Here is a 17699-nt window from a genome sequence, read left to right on the forward strand (position 1 = left end):
CTTAAAACTGTTCATCAATTATTCACATCAACCCATTACAGGCCCCCAACATTGCACGGGTTTTCCAGATTGAGAAGGGGTTAAGGCCGTCAACCAACGCGCTGGCCCAGAGCGGATTGTTGGACTACACACACCTTTGAGAACATTATGTAAGACTCTCAGGCATGCAAGTTTCCTCCACCGTTAAAGCAAGTGATAATATTTAAATTACTTAAAACGCACATAACAAAGAAAAATTAGAGGTGCGAGGTGCTGGGATTCAAACTCGGCCCCCCGAAAGTGAAGTCGAGCTCATACACAATGCACTATCACCGCTTTAAAACTATTAATAATTATGTAATAATTAAGCAAGTATTAGATTTCAAGTTACACCGCATATGAGTGTACACAATTATTCATTGTAAAGTCAACATCGCCTGAGGATGTTCCGGTTTCGGAGCGAATCGTGCGTAGAGGGTACATTGCCGAGGATGTGTTTGGTGTTGAGTATACGGATTGAAGTAATTATAAATTACACCCTACAGATTCTCCTGCTGTTCGCGGAGTAGGTATAGCAAATTAAGCTTAATTTTCATAATATATTCTGTTCTATTCTATACCTACCTTAGATCAATTGTATTATTTATGAAAGTTTTGTATACTTTTTTTAAAGTACTTATTCAAAATAATTTTTCTTACTTATCGAAAGATTGAAACAATCCTCTTAATAGTTTATACGGTGAAGTATGATTCTAAATTATTAAAGATAAAAAGACAATAACTCAACTCTTTTTTTTATTTATTGTATATACTGGTTTTTTTTTCTATTTCTATGGTAGGTTACCTAAATTATCACTCATTGCTGAATCTTGAACTTATGTTCGAAAATTTTCAAATGGGTGTACTGTAATTATTAAATGGTTCCACATTCAAAAAGCCACATCCAGTATAACTGATTGGCTGTAAATTCAAAAGCGTAGGATACACAGCGCCGGAAATGACAGGTTGATGGCTGACTTCGCTGCTTCCTTTCTGGCGGGACCGATCTGCTGAGATGGAACGGAACGGTCTCGGGAAATGCGTTTTTTCTAGACTAGACTATAACTATCTTAAATCTTGTTACGATAGTTGTCTAGAAAACTTAGCGAATTACTCATGTAAAATTAACCATCTTTAAAGAATACGTACTAATCAGGTATATACTTACTTTACAGAATTGCAACGTTGCTGCTTAGCGGCAGAAATATGCATCGTGATAGTACTTCCCCGGACAATCTCTGTCACTAAAAGCTCTAAAACTACTAAAACTTACCCACCAAATACATAACAAATTAGAAATTAGGCAGCCGATTTTAGGCGCAGTAGGCAGCGACCCTGCTTTCTGAGTCCAAGGCCGTTGGTTCGATTCCCACAGCTGGGAAATGTTATTGTGATGAACATGAATGTTTTACAGTGTCTGGATGTTTATCTGTATATTATAAGTATTTATGTATATTATATTCATAAAAATATTCATCGGCTATCTTAGTACCCATAACACAAGCTACGCTTACTTTGGGGCTAGATGGCGATGTGTGTATTGTCGTAGTATAATTATTTATTATTTACTAGCTTCCCTCCGCGACTTCGTCTGCGTGGACTTCAGATTTGGCTCTAAAGCTTTGCTTGTTAACAATTTTTAATCTTACCACGGGACTGTTTGAGAGATCCATATATATAGGTAGCATGCATACCAAATTTCAATGTTGTCTGCCCGAGGCTTAGCTTGTAAACAGTTTTCAACGTCAATTGCTATATGCATGCCAAATTTCATCCAAATCCGTTCAGCTGTTTTTGCGTAATGTTACCGGTTGCTCCCCTTGGCTGACACCTACGCTACGCAAAAACATGTTGTGACGTCACTACAAGATTCATTAATATATAATTGCTTTAATAGTTCTATTTTGCTTTATATCATTCGTAATATTACTTGTGTAATTATTTAATGTTTTCCAAATATAATAATAACAATATATTTTGTGAAATAACTTACCGGAAACTAATATCGTAAAATATTATTATTGGTTCGTTTTGTTGTCAACATTGTAAACGGTACCTGAGCCGTATAAAAGTAGAAGCATTACCTTCTCAAGCATTCATTCTGTATCAAGTAGTTGTAGGGGGAAACTCTGCTCGATTATATTTCAAATGTAAAAAGTGAAAAATATAATTATTCCAAGTCCTATCCCCACGTTCTCCAACAGTAATTTAGTAACAAACATCCACACTATCACATTTATCATATTAGTAGGATTATATTTGTCTATTTCATTTTTGCATATTTAATTATTTTAATATTATTAAATAGGTACGATGTCAGGGAAGTGTTCGTTATCTTTTCAATTTAATTCTATTAAAGTAGGTACGCCGCAAGAGTAACGTAGTATTTTCCCGAGTGTAAAGGCTTTGGTTTCGAGGATAAAACTCCTGTTTCATGGCACGCCGTTATTTCTTATGTGCCATTGTCTTGTTGGACGGTGTTATTCAACACGCACCTAATAATTATGGTATGAAGCAGTCTCGTAATACTTAACTAGTTGTACGCTACTATAACTTATCTCATGTATCTTCTATATAAAACTTACTAGCAGTGGTTTGAAAGGTCAAGCCAATTAATCCAATTATACCTTTGTGTGTTCGTAATTATTAATATTAATATTATTTATCGTTGTATTACTCGAAGCGGTTATAGCGCATTGGGTAGGAAGTCGACTTCACTTTCGGGGGGCCGAGTTCGAATCCCAGCGCACCTCTAACTTTTCTTAGTTACGGTAATTAAAATATAACTTGCTTCAACTATGACGGAAAACATCGTGTGGAAACCTGCATGCCTGAGAGTTCTCTATAATGATATCAAAGGCGATGATGGTGATTGATGGACTCCACACAGTCCATCAATCCGCGCTCAACGTGGTGGAATACGGCCTTAACCAATTCTCATTGTGGGAGGAGACCCGTGCCCTGTAGTGGGCTGGCAATGGGTTGATTTGATGATGATGATGATGATGTATTGATACGTGAAGCAAAAACTAAGTACCTACCCCCTTTTACGAAAATCGCGCGGACGGAGCATGATATTCTCCACTTATAGTTTATACACAGAAGGAGTGCAGAATGCTAATATTTTTTTTTTATTATGCATAATAAAAAAAGATTTAAAACACTACCAGGTCTTTGACACACACACGTATATAAACTCTTTATTAATAATTCTTTCCTTGCATTTTAATTTGTTTGAAATAAGCAAAAATCTGTGATAATAGATGTGTTGATGAGATGTTCAAACTTATTATTAAAATTAATTATGGTCGAAGTATGACAAGTGAAGTATGAAGATTTTGCCCGCGAATATGTCCGCATTTGTTTCGGTTATTTTAAAATCTCTGTTCTGAATTTTGAAGTCAGTTTTTAACTGTCCGGTTTCTCGGCATGAAAATATGTGACTCTAGCACGCAAGCTATCTCCATGCAAAACTTTTCGAAGATCGAATTAGCTACATGCATCCCAGGGGAATTGTATCTGGGATAAAGTACTCATTCACACATTTAAAAAGATGTGTAAATTTTTTTTATTTCACTACACGTTTTTAACTGGTGGTAAGTAATTGCAGTCGAAGATGGTAGCGAAAAATAGCGTAAAATTAATGAAATTTTATTATATTCAGCCGACTATTTTGATTATTTTGATTTTGTTTATTTTGATCTTTTTTTTTTAGTTATTACATAAATGAATTTGTTTAAATTAAGATTTGCATGTCATATATTATGACTTAACATGTATACCTACAATGTTTTATGCAAATAAAAGAATTTGAATTTGAAACATACCCCTGACTTCTGCGCTGCATCCTACCGGAATATTTTCAACGGCAGGGTGTTTATTTATTTAGTCGCATTTTCTAAGAATAAGCGGTTTAAATTATTGATTAAATATACAAATTAATAAGTTACAAGACAATGTCCAGATTCTCCATGTACCAGTCCCAGCAGATAGAGCAGGTAGGACGGTAAGAGACGACCCCGGCCAAGTACTCCCACCAGAACTGCAGGGAGCTCCTGATTTTTAGCTCTTATTTATAAGACCACAAATGTTTCAGACTATCAGTCACTCAGTACTCTTGGTATAAGATTTGTACGCTCGCAATCGTGGAGTCCTTTTCAAGTTTCGAAACACTGTGACTTTAAAGCAATATGGACTTTCATACATTGTTTTAGAGTCGCAAATTCTGTAACCCTGTTTTTTATTTATCTAACAATATTTACATCCATGCTTTCTGTAACAGTGTGGACGAATTTGAGCTTTAAAAAAAGGAACCAAAACTCAATTTTAATGTGACGAAGTATCGATAGACGAAACCAACCATCTTTCAGGAGGGTACAAAATGTCATTAAGAGAACTGATTGACTGACAGTGTAAAACAGGTGTCCGAGAGTAAGAGCAGAAAAGCAACGTAAGCAATATACCTACCTACTGCGAATATTTGTCTGGTTGGATGGAGGCTTTGGCCGTATCTGGTTACCACTCTACAAATAAAGACGTGCTGCAAAGCAATTTAGCGTTCCGGTAAGATGACGCGTCGAAACCGTTCGGGGTTATGGATTTACTATAACGATCATGCCCTCTAGCAGGTTAGCCCGTTACCATCTTAGACTGCATCATTACTAATCACCAGGATGAGATAGCAGATAAGGGCTAACTTGTAGTAAAAAAAGTAATAAACAGTTTTGTCTCGCTATTACATAAAGCCGCGCAGTAAAATGTTATCTCGTTTATCGGCCGGCATCGGGTTCTCTTACATTCAGTAACACAATCCAGATAGCGTAATTTTTACACTTCAGATTTCTTTATAATATTAAGATATAAGTTCCTATTATTATATTAGACAATAGATCTCGGCGCGTATACCTTCTCGTGTACCTTCTTTTCGTGTCTATATCAAGTCCCCAACTTATGTTATAAATGCCAAAGTTGCTGCGTAAAAGAAAGGCAAATAGAAGCACATAGTCAAAATATATATTTGTATTATTTTGTATGATATTTATTATATTTTATGTTTCGGGATAAAAAAGTATCGAAATCTTTGAGTGTCTGGTGGGAGGCTGTAGCAGTGGCTATTTACCATCTTAGCGATGATAGCCCAGTGGTAGGACTTCGACTTCACTTTCGGAGGGGCAGATGTCGAATCCTAGCACGAACTTCTTGCTTTTGGAAGTTATGTGCGTTTTAAGCAATCAATTCAAATTCAAAATTTCTTTATTCATGCAGGCCTATCACTGGCACTCATGAAGAGTTCATACATATATTTTTACATAATTGTAAGGGGATGGTAATAACTTCGTTCGAACATACAGAAGCCTCATTCAGCCATTATTGTATGCAGTGCATTGTGTCCAAAAACAGTGTAAACGTCACGCGCACGTCTCACTTCACATCCGCATAATGTTGCTGGTTCACAAGCTTTTCCCATTTTCTCATTTTATGGTAAACTTTTAGAACCTAATGTTCTAAAAATTTAGAACAGAACTACTGTACTAAGTTGAATGGTTTTTGATGCTTCAATATTACTCATGTACTTACACGGTTTCTGCATGTTCCTAATTCTGTGAGAGCCGGTAATTTTTGGAGAGTTGATATGATTTTATACAAAGACGTACCGCCAAGCGATTTAGCACTTCGATACATATTCGATACGTAGAAACCGCGGGTATTTTTAATATTGTAAAACTGTCATACTTTCAACATTAAAGTCTGTTACCATCTTAGACTGTATCATCACTTACCATCGGGTGAGATTGCAGTCAAGGGCTAACTTGTAGTGGATAACAAAAAAAAAGTTATAAATTTGTGGGATAGTCAACAGTTTTAACTAGATAGTCACGGAGTATCTCTACGTGATCAAATAAGAAAAGAGGAGATCCGCAGAAGAGCAAGATTCATGCCATAGTTCAGAGAACCGATGGACGTTGGCGCCCCAAGGCGCTGGAATGGAATGTGCGACACAACACCGGTAAAGGCAGCGTTGGTCGGCCCCTAACGAGCGGGACAGACAACATCAGCGAGTTGCTGGGAGCCACTGGAAACAAGCGGCCTAGGAACGTGGAATTTTGAAGACCTACGTTCAGCAGTGGACGTCAATCGGCTGCAGTGATGAAGATGAGTAATCAGTCAGACCTGTGTCACTGTCCCTGAAATATGACGTTCTACGAGACCGACAAAGTCGCATCACGGGGTTAGTTTTTAACATTTGGAAACCAAACCCTAAATACCCTTTAATTAAAAAAACCTGAAAAAGCAATGGAATATGTAATGGAGGCCAACAAAGCATGTTTCAAAACAGAAAAGAAGGAACCTTGTCGAAATTAAAGTCGCATAACGCGTGTAAGAATAGGGTTCCCAAAAAAATTATTTATCATTATACCTACATCTTTTGGCGCGTTAGGGAAAATTAATGAGAGTAAATTTTTAAGATGCGCGCGCACACCGTCACTAAAAACCGACACCCTGAAGTTAGCTATGAACATTTTAGTTTTTCAAAAAAGGTTTGGCAGTGTACACTTTCAATTGTCAAAGTCTGCGGGCTCATTCCGGTGATTTAATTGATTCAAGACAAAAATCTCAAATTTTAATGTTAAGTGTAACTTGGTTTTCCGACAATGAGATAACTAGATAATGCGTTATAATAAAACTTTCAATGTATTAAATACCTTTTTTCCATTGTCAATGTCGTTTTTTCTACAAACGTGGAATAAGGTAAATGATAAAATGTTCAAGCTGTTTTATCGATTACGTACTTCTTTATACTATAATAGGTATAAGCTAATAAGCTTACGTTTAATACAAACTTTTTAAGAGACATCTTCAAGATGTCAATGTATAAACACAAACAAGATAATATTGTCTCCAATGTTCATTGCAATAAAGAAATATACCCACCCAAATCCAACCCAAAACATGTAAACGAGAAAGAATCATTAAAACCACGTGAATTTTAATTATGTTGTTCTACCCACGACGTCTTCCACGCAAAATTTCTGTAAGCGCAACGTGGTAAAATTCCAAAGAAAACACCTGTACAAACAGATATACCAAAATTATTTAAGCATGTTTTGGTTATACCTTCGTTCAAGTTATGAATGTATAAATAAATGCTTTTATCTTATACAACAGAACAGAATTATAACAGAAAAAAAGAATACATCTAGCAAGTTTAATACAGGGAACTTGGTGGCCTTATCGCTAAGTACATAGCGATATCTTCCGGCGATACGAAAACCACGCTGGCCAAGTGCGGCTAGTACCTAGCCGCTAGGTGGACTTTACACACCTTTGAGAGCATGATGGAGAACTCTCATGCATGCAGGTTTTCCAAAAGTAAGAGGTGCTAAGATACTTACGCATCGCCTGAATCAATACCTAATGATTTAGTGCTGTGTATAGAAAAATAAAATGTGTGCGTGTAACCTTTCCGCGCGAAAAACTTTTATTATTATTTATTGATAAAAGAGTAAAATGTTCCTGGACTCCGTCATTTCATTTAATATTCACTATTTAATGTTATATTCTATTTAAAATTCATTAATATCACTTTCGCGTTTTATAAATATTTTCATTTGTTTAAATAGAATAATTAAGAGTAGAAAATCGAAGGTTAGATTAGCACATGCCAATATAACCTTGTCATTGAATATTATAGAATGTCGCATAGTCAGAATATTTATTAATAATTTATTTATTACAAAAGTAATAAATAAACAAGTATATTTAAAGATTTTCAAAGAACATTTTAAAACTTTGCAATTAACAATTGATACGTTTGAAAATATCTGAAATAAGTAATCCTAATAGATTATGATATTTGCCACTAGCTGGCGTATAAGTCAAGAAGCGTGGAGTATATGACATATACTTACGGGCTACGGCGTTACTATTTTTAAATAGAGGAAACTACACAGACGTATGATGTAGGCATTACTTCCGTCAGAAAAAAAATCTGCCTGAAAAACCTAGTCGCGCCTAAAGAAGTTTTACTTCAAAAACGTTTCACCAACTAGGTGATAACTATTGGTTAGTGCTAATTTTATGTGTAACATAATAATTACAGCCATTATTATTTTAGACTTTTATATTGTCATATTATGTTGTGGACGGTACTGAGTCACACTGTGACGTCATTGTGGCTTGAAGCTCCTGCTGTTAGATAATTTAACCGGATCTTTGATGAATGAATATGAATTGAATTTGAGCGTGGCTTACACTGACATCTCGTAAGTATGAACACTTGAAGGACACTGTCACTTCTTTTTTTATCTAATTAATATTTAAGCTCAGTTTAAAATTTTTGAATTTTCTCTGGTCTGATTGCGGGGGGGTTTATAACGATGCGTGGGAGGTACTACGGTCGTGGCCGTTTACCACTCTGCCGACTTAGACGTGCCACCAAGCGATGTAGCGTTTCGTTACGATGTCGCGTAGACACCAATTCAGGATGTGGCTTATATCTGCGATACCCCTAAGAGACTCTAGATTATTGACCAGGGTAGACATAAAGCTTGTAAATTGCATAAAATGGAAAAATCCTCTTCCTATTCGAGTTACATGAAATGTTAAAGGTAGGCAGTGCGTTTGTGCATATATGAAAGGCACGCCACTGCTAAGAGCATAGCCCGCTACCATCTTAGACTGCTTCATCACTAACCATCAGGTGAGATTACAGTAAAGGGACCACTTATAGTAGTAAAAAACAATCAGTAGGTATATTGTTAGTTCCAGAGACATTCGTATGTCACAAGTGGCGCTTCAAATTTGGACAGAATTTAATCTGTCAATTGTATGTGGACAGGGAGTACAGTGTGTTGATAATAGAGATCAGTAGCGGCATGACTAAAAAAGCGCAACACATCAGTTTAATATTTTATTTACGATTAATAATAATAACTTTAAATCAGTTTATATACAATCAGTATTTACAATATTAAAACACAACGATAACATCAACGTTCAATACAATTTTATAATAACACTTAAAATATTAAAGAACACAAAAACAACACGATGTCACATCATATTATAAAAGATAAGAAAAAGATTACACTTGTACATTACATAATATTTATTTATTTATTTATACAATATTACATAGATAAACTTTTTATTGCGCACAATTAAGTTAAGAAACCCTTCGTAGAAGAAAAATGGAATGATGTGGGGTAAATAAAATAAATTATATACATATACGTACCTACTAATGGATTTTCGAGAGTATGAGTATCGTACAGGAAGACTTAAAAGGTACCCATTATTCAAAAACTTCATTTTTTCCAAAATACAAGTACAAGTAGGTAAATATTTTACATTTAAAATATTTTTTCAAAATATAAATAGCAGGTACATTTGCATGAAATGAAAAGAAGCTCTTACTATTTAAACCTGCATAATACTTGAAAGTTGTCCAATTCGGAAGAGCAAAATAAATTTGCAAAATTATTACACATAAATTAACTATAATGTTGGTGACAGGTGAAGATTATAATAAATATAATGGTAATATTTGAGTAAGGCAAACCGCACAAATGAACAAGAATTATATTAATGATATAGATTAATGAATGACGACGATAATGCTTTTATGAAGGTAGAAAGCACGAAAAATAAGAAGATGATGAGAACAAGAAAACAGGTGAAGATGATAACATATAAAAAGATAAATACTTTTCTGAAATACACAAAAATGAATATAACTCACATCTTAAAATACATATCAATATATTTTACTTACATTACATAAAAAAATCAGAAGATGCAAATGATGAATAGAAGAGAACAGGGGAAGTTATTAAAAAAAATACTTACATACTTAATAATAAATAATACACATTAGTATAATAATACATAAGCTTAATGGTGTATGAAAAAAAATGTTCCAAGAGGTATAATAATTAAAAATATGAAATTAATTTATACGCAAAGGCATCTGTAGTTAAGTAACGAGATGGAAATATATTTTGTAAACACAATATCTGATCTCGCATATTTATATAGGTTTTCAAAACATTTCTTATATAAGACGTCAAAATAAAAGGTAATCAGTCCCGAATCGTTGACTCGTCTAGATTTCTCCCCTTTCCACGAAAACGAAAAATGGCTTCCCTTATCAGGCATCGATCAAATTTTGTGGCCAACCGCATAGACTAAGAGCACAAAAGCTAATTTGGGTTATGAATTATACAATATTTTAAAACTGGCATTGGCAATTAGATGTTCAGGATTGTCATATATTTTTAACCGTATTATTGTTTTATGTATAAGAACACAAAATCCTTCTGTGGTCAAATATAGGTTCTGCTTAAATCAAGTCTTGATTGGAATCCGTATTATTACGTAAATAGAAATAAAAATATTAAGAATCGATTTAAAACGCCTAAATATATACGTATTTAGCCTGATTGAGCTGAATTTAAGCATGTGTGACGTAAATGATGGTGATTGAATATCAGGGTACAGAAATGTGAGCCAATAATAATATTTTTCTATTTTTGTATTGCAAACAAGTTATAATTATCTTCTTAGGCTCTTATACTAGGAAGTTTTTCATGGTTTCACTCAACCCATAAAAAGGAACAAATCCGAAAGTAATATTCAAAATAAAAAACGAGGAAAAGAAATGAAATTAGACCGATTGTATACAGTGTTGAAACCTTGTAAAATACTGGGAAAAAGGTGTTATCATATTAATTGAAAAAAATCCTTCAAAGGCTGGAATTTGATGAAATTAGAATTTAATGTGTAAAAAAATTAATGAACATTTGATGTGGTTAAATATATAGGTGATGTGTGAAATATATAGGTGTGTGAGATTTCACATATTATACACTAATAAATAAATGAATTAAATAAGTATATAATTAAATGAAGGCATGCAAGAAGCAAATGAATAAAAAATAATAAATATAAAGTAATTATAGTTAACATGAATGAATGAATGATATAAAAATATTGACTAAAATATATATATGTACTAAATTAAATACATTTAATGGATTATGAGAATAAATGTAAAATGATAAATGAATGAATGAAAAATTTAATATAAACAATGTAAATACTCAATCAAATAAAAAGATATCGGTAGTAAGTGTAATATAAAATAATCAGAAATGTTTTAACGAAGAAAAAGAATCTGAGCCTATATATAAGTAATTATTGAAGTGTCCACAATATGAGACAGTAGATTTCAACCTATAAATCGAAATCTACTCTATTGTTCGCACTATAAACTATTGTATCTGTTTTTAGTGTTATTGTTGGAATTATAATAAATATATATTTTAGCTTATACAGTTTAGATATATATAGTTTAAAAGACAGTATTATTAATAAAATTATAGGTAAATATTAGGGCAATTATTAAATGGCGTGAAGATATAAAGTCTATAAAATATAAAAAGTCTAGATTTATCTATGCTTAATTTAAAAAAAAAAGTTTTAAGAATATATAAATAAATATGACCCGTGATGATCCTAATGAATTCAAAACACTTAAAATTATTCAAACAATTAATTCCTAGTAACAAAAATTCTATAGGTCCAACAGGTTCTATGGGTTGTCCTTAAAATTCTAATTTACATGTAAATTTAATATCACCAATTGAATAGATAAAAAGCATTTTCATAATGCATAAATATTGGTTTAAATGAATTCATAGAAAATATAAAAAAAAACCAAGACAGAACTGTTTGCTTATAGTCTGGAAATTAGACTTTAGGTCTGATTTGGCTGTACACGACTCCCGTAAATAATTGACAATATTATGATCTTGCCAATTTTTTTAGATGGCTTCATAGCTCTTCTCCGTTAGAAACTAAGATTACCTACCTACCTTAATGGAAGGCTTAATCGGTTATTTCGTCTTTTCGGTTTATCGGTTTTATCGTTTTTTTTACTGATATACACTCTGCAGTGCTGTTGATAACAACAGACAACAAATAGTTACTTCTCATCTCCAATTCTTGTACGTATTTCCGCGACGTTTTAAATCACATGTTGAATATGGAGACGACTTAGGAACGTGGCAGTACACATATGTCAGTAAATAAAATTATCTATATTTTTTAGGGCAAGTCAAAACTCTGGCGTCAAACCTGCCTCCTGCTCCGCGTTTTATAGGCTAGCGTAGGCAGGAGATAAAAATGATATCATTATTATTTGGACATTTTAATACGTGCGCCAATGCTCGGAGAGTTTTTTGTAAAATATTGCATGCTGAAGAGGGAATTTGCCTTGTTCTTATTATTTATCCATCCAATCATCTATATTCTGTATCTGTATTTCAACCACCCGAATTCACAATATAGAATTTGAATTTGAATACTGTGACAAAAGATAAAATTTCGTCCTTTCTCGAGAGAAAAAAAAATCTGCTCATGCTAGCCACGCGGCGTCCGATCAATCACTAGACGCGCCTTTTGAGGAAGAGTTCTGATTGGTCGCAAACTTGAACGCCCTTTAGGATGCAGGTTGACGCAACATTTTGGCCTTCGCTTTAGTGGGTATTAAAACTTGCAATTTTTTTAAAGTGTCCAATTTCAACTCATAAAACTAGCCGTAGTACATGGGCCCATGCATGTAGCCGGCCGTCCGCCGGTCGATGGGCACCAGGTTGTGGGTCTTGGCGGGCGTGCCGTGGTGGTACACCCACTTGCGACCTCCCTTCTTGCCTGCATTCTCGTGGTGATTGTCACCGTGCTCGCCGTGAGAGTCGTGCCCGTCGGCGGACTTGTGACCCTGAGAAACAAAATATTATTTTGAAACAATGACAACGGTAGGACACGGAATTAAGGACAAATAAAAACCGTGTACACGGTTAATATTGTTGCGTTAAAAACTACTCCACTTAAGTAGTGTTTCTCGAACAGGCGGTTGTAATAGTAGATGAATGAAGGTACTGTATGTTTCTAATTCTGAGCGGTAGGTAGAATCTGGCTAAGCTTGTTGTGGGCTCTTCTAAGACCAGGGCGCGTTTGAAACCCTCTTGGATTTAGTTTTAAGTTAACGAATGTTATCACCATCACCAATATTAGTGTAACATGTTAAATGTATGAACGCTTCATAAGTGCCTATAATAAGGTGTACATGAATAAAATATTTTTGAATCACACACAATCTGTCAATCGTTGACAACCACTTCGAAACTTCGATCCGTTGTGGTTGTTTAAGACTATAGGGCTAAGAAGGGCTAGAGGAATAAAATAAAATAAAAGTTTCTGAAAAAAAAATGCGAATACTTACATGTCAGAACACCTTAATTTTTAAACCCCGACGCAAAAACGGAGTTCTATAAGTTTGACGTGGTTGTGTGTATGTGTTTGTTTGTATGTGGCATCGTAGCTCCCGAACGAAAGAACCGATTTTGATTTTGTCTTTTGGAAATCTTTTAATATGTTACCTTGGCGTGATGACCATGCCCGCCCTTAGCGAAGTCTCCCTTTTCTCCTTTGGAGTGCCCACCGTGACTGGAGTGGTGCTGACCTTTCTTGAAGTGGCCTCCCTGTAAGAAAATAATACAGTGTTAACGCACAAATGTTGCTAACTGTCGTACTCACATTGGTTATATTGAATTACAATGTGGGATGGTGATAGCAAAAATAGCACCTGGCTAAGTTGTGTGGGTTTTTCTTATGAACATATAAATATGAATGCAGTTATCGCTATCATCTCACTACACTGTATAACTTTTTCATGTAACGTACATGTCGAATAATGTTATTGCTATTGTGTAGTAAAAAACCAAAATACAAAAATGCTGACGACAGAGAAAGTAACTGAAAAAAGTATTCGCCTCTTGCTCGTGTCTTTTTCGTATTGTTTCTGTTCTTTTTTAACAGACAAAGTGGAAACAAAAGTGGTTAAAATTTTTACATTAAATAAATAAATATAAATAAATAAATATACTACGACAATACACACATCGCCATCTAGCCCCAAAGTAAGCGTAGCTTGTGTTATGGGTACTAAGATGACTGATGAATATTTTTATGAATTATATATACATAAATACTTAGAAAATACATATAAACACCCAGACACTGAAAAACACTTAACGCTCATCACACAAACATTTTCCAGTTGTGGGAATCGAACCCACGGCCTTGGACTCAGAAAGTAGGGTCGCTGCCCACTGCGCCAGTCGGCCGTCAACATTATTACAATTGCCATTATCGTAAACAGATTGATGAGGATATCATTAAAAATAATTTTATGGCAGTAAATTGGCAGCCTGTACTAGAGCCTATATATATATATAAACGCCATAATTTGCTTACATTATTTTTTACTATGTTTTTGATGAGTGTCAATAAAATTGGTGTATGAAATACCATCCTAATAGGTCCTTATTAATATATGAATGGTTTCCTCAGGAGAGCAAGCTACAGGGCAAAGCTAAATGAAAATGAAAGGCGAAATATGTACCAAATTTATGGATATAACTTGTTAAATGCCATTCTTACATAAAAGCATCTTCCCCGTTTTTCCTTCGTAGGTGGAACTCTAAGATGTGTAAAGATTAGGTATATTTTCTTGAAATATAATTTTTTTACCACTATATGCTCTTTTGGAACGTCAAGCATGTCTGCTTTTAGTCGCCCGTTAGGTGAGCAGACTCTACCGAGATGAAGCCAATAATAAAACAACGTTTTTGTAAACCAATGTGGTGTCAGAGAAAGCATAATTACATTTTATAGCGATAAATAGGGGTCTATTAATCGATACTACAGTTAAAATTCAAAATTAAATTTTAAATCTATTTTTATTATACAATTTGACTATAACTCTATATCTATTAATAGTGAAATTGTTACTTCGATGAGAATCACCAGGGAAATTCATTAAAACTATTAACGAGATGAAACTATGAGAAAAATAATAAATATTCAGAGAGTCTCGCAAAAGAAACTTGCAGTACGACTAAAGGATAATTTAATTAAACTTTCCTCGGAGATAAGCTGAGAAAATATTTTATGACACTCGTTTGCAGCGTTCTGCTAATAAATAACTAATTTGCATTTTTCTTTACAAGAGGGTATTTTAAAACATTTTATTTGATTTCAATAGAATTATACAGTACACTGATTTCTAGACTAAACTGAGTTGGCATGTCTGTCAGGGTATCGAGAGATATAAAAATTACATGGCGATCGCTAATACGACACTGAAATAATTAACTGAGTAGCATTAAATTTATTTCAGTCATAAGTTTAGTTAATGTTACCGAATAAAATTAACTGAACTAGTGATAATAATAATAAATATACAATGAAGTGGGAAATAATTAACCTGAACCGATAAAAAATTTAATTAGTTTTAAATAATCGAATTAAAAATTAACGAGGGTGGATATAAATACTCAGTGGACGATTTTTAAATTAAGAGAGCGACTATAAAATCCGAAGCGCTTTAGATAGTGTTCCAAAAAAGAGTCGGTGTCCCGAAAAAAACACAGGGATTGTGTATCCCTGTATAAAAAGTTTCTACAATATTTAAGTTCCAGTATATATACGTGTACCTTTAAGATAATTACTTTTGCTAGTGAAATTGGTGAATTATTTTATATGATAAACCGCACGTGTTTCGCGATGTACTAATTCACATTTGCAGGGACAAATACAGTTTCTATTGACTCGAGTCAATCGAGTAGATACACTAGCAGGTAAACTAAGTTCGGCTGCCTACGCCGTCAGGAAAATTAGACAGATTACTGACGTAGAAACAGCAAGACTTGTTTACTTTGCGTACTTTCATAGTGTGATGTCTTACGGGATCTTATTATGGGGCAAAGCTTATGCTGATATTGAAACTATATTCATATTGCAGAAAAGAGCTGTACGGTCAATATATAAACTTAAATCACGTGAATCCCTCCGTGAAAATTTTAAAGAAAAAAGTATCCTTACGGTAGCCTCACAATATATTTATAACAATATAGTATTTGTAAGACAACATATTAGTCTTTATAAACAAAAAGTGGATATAAACAGTCGACTTACAAGAAATGGTCATAAATTAGTGACATCGGCATATCGTCTGCGAAAGGTGCAGAAGTCATTTGTGGGACTGAGTATACGCTTTTATAATATGATTCCTAAGGTAATTTTGGACCTACCAATGCATAAGTTTAAAGAATGTGTTAAAACACATTTATTACAGCGAGGTTATTATACAATTGATGAATTTCTTAATGACAAGGTTGCTTGGAAGCATCCGGCTCCGCTTTCATCTCTCACAAGATAGAAAAATGTAAAAAATGTAGAGAAATGTAAAATGTAAATTGTTAATGTTGGAAAAGAGCAACTGCTGAGTTTCTTGCCGGCTTCTTCTCGGTAGAATCTGCCTTCCGAACCGGTGGTAGAGTCACTACACACAGACAGACTTGACGATTCAAAAGTGCTTATATTAGGCCTACTTTAAATAAATGAATTTTGAATTTTGGAATTATGAGTGCTTGAAATAATTCAATCCAATATATTTGTTTCCATATAAAAAATTAGCGATTCCATTTGCTAAAACATTGTTATGATTATAAAATAAAAACTAGTCATGATTACAAGATAAATAGTATAAAGGACCATATATCGATAAAAAAGCTTGGGTGTGAATTATTGCTTTAACCAAGTTGCTCTTCTATTGATTTTAAATGACAATGAGAGATGGTGATAACAAATTTTGTCTGGTGGGAGGCTGTGGCCTGCCTAGTTACCACCCTAGCGACAAAGACGTGCCGCTAAGCGATTTAGTGTTCCTTTGCGATGTCACGTGGAAACCGATTAGGGGTATGACTACCATACTCCCTAAAAGGTTAGCCCGCTACCATCTTAGACTGCATCATCACTTACCACCAGGTGAGATTGCAGTTAAGGGCTTACTTCAAGCTGAATAAAAAAAAAAAAAGAACACCCGGCTTAGTTTGTTGTGGGTTTCTTCTTAGACCAGTACGCGTTTGGAACCCTCGTAGCATTAGTTTTATGTTTACAAATATGGTGATTTCTCATGTTATGTAAGCATCAAAAGGGGCCTACTTGAATAAAGGTATTTTTGGCTTTTATTTTACTTTTATGGATTATTCACGTTAGCTGCAGTTATGAACAGTAACCTATGTCCATCTCTAGGATGCAAGCTCTATCCCCGCACCAAATGTCAACAAAAACCGTTCAGCGGTTGAGGGAAAAAAAACAAATACACTTCTTTGGGAATTATAAACATGGTGCCACGATATTACGTGCCATAACCATTAACGCCCACTGCCAACAAATGAACGGTGAGTGGGTGGGGAAACATTCTTTGCTCTAGATATTGTGTAGAGTTATACCGTATTTACCGATTTTATAATTTAATTACCCTGTTTTTGTTACAAAAAGACCATGTTGTTTCGCTGTAGTCTTGTAAGTATTACATGCATATGGCCAATTAGCGATCAAAGGGACGGAATCAAGCAGGAGTGATCACAGTATTTCTAGTAGATAGAATTAAATAAGTAGAGTTTGAATACTATCTATACATTTTTCCACAGACAGTTTCGACGCGACTTGATTGATGAACCTTATTTGAATTGTGGTTCACTTCGAACCAAATTTCATGATTCATTAATTTCAAATAGGCTTATTCGTAAGCACAGTAAAACAATGGTTAA

The 17699-nt window shown here is 34.2% G+C and overlaps 1 protein-coding gene across 1 annotated transcript in view; it reads right to left on the bottom strand.

The window, feature by feature from the left end:
• Positions 1–12003: 12003 nt before the first annotated feature.
• LOC120625386 (uncharacterized protein DDB_G0281497-like) overlaps positions 12004–17699 on the bottom strand; it is a 37347-nt gene continuing 31651 nt past the window's right edge. Inside the window, exons 5-6 of the mRNA XM_039892426.1 lie at positions 13461–13562; positions 12004–12799 (exon numbers count right to left, since the gene is read on the bottom strand). Of these exons, the coding sequence (XP_039748360.1) occupies positions 12614–12799; positions 13461–13562 (288 nt within the window). The 3' untranslated portion in view covers positions 12004–12613. The remainder of the gene's footprint in view (positions 12800–13460; positions 13563–17699) is intronic.

This window comes from Pararge aegeria, chromosome 7, assembly GCF_905163445.1.
Source record: "Pararge aegeria chromosome 7, ilParAegt1.1, whole genome shotgun sequence".
NCBI classification, from domain to species: Eukaryota; Metazoa; Arthropoda; class Insecta; order Lepidoptera; family Nymphalidae; genus Pararge; species Pararge aegeria.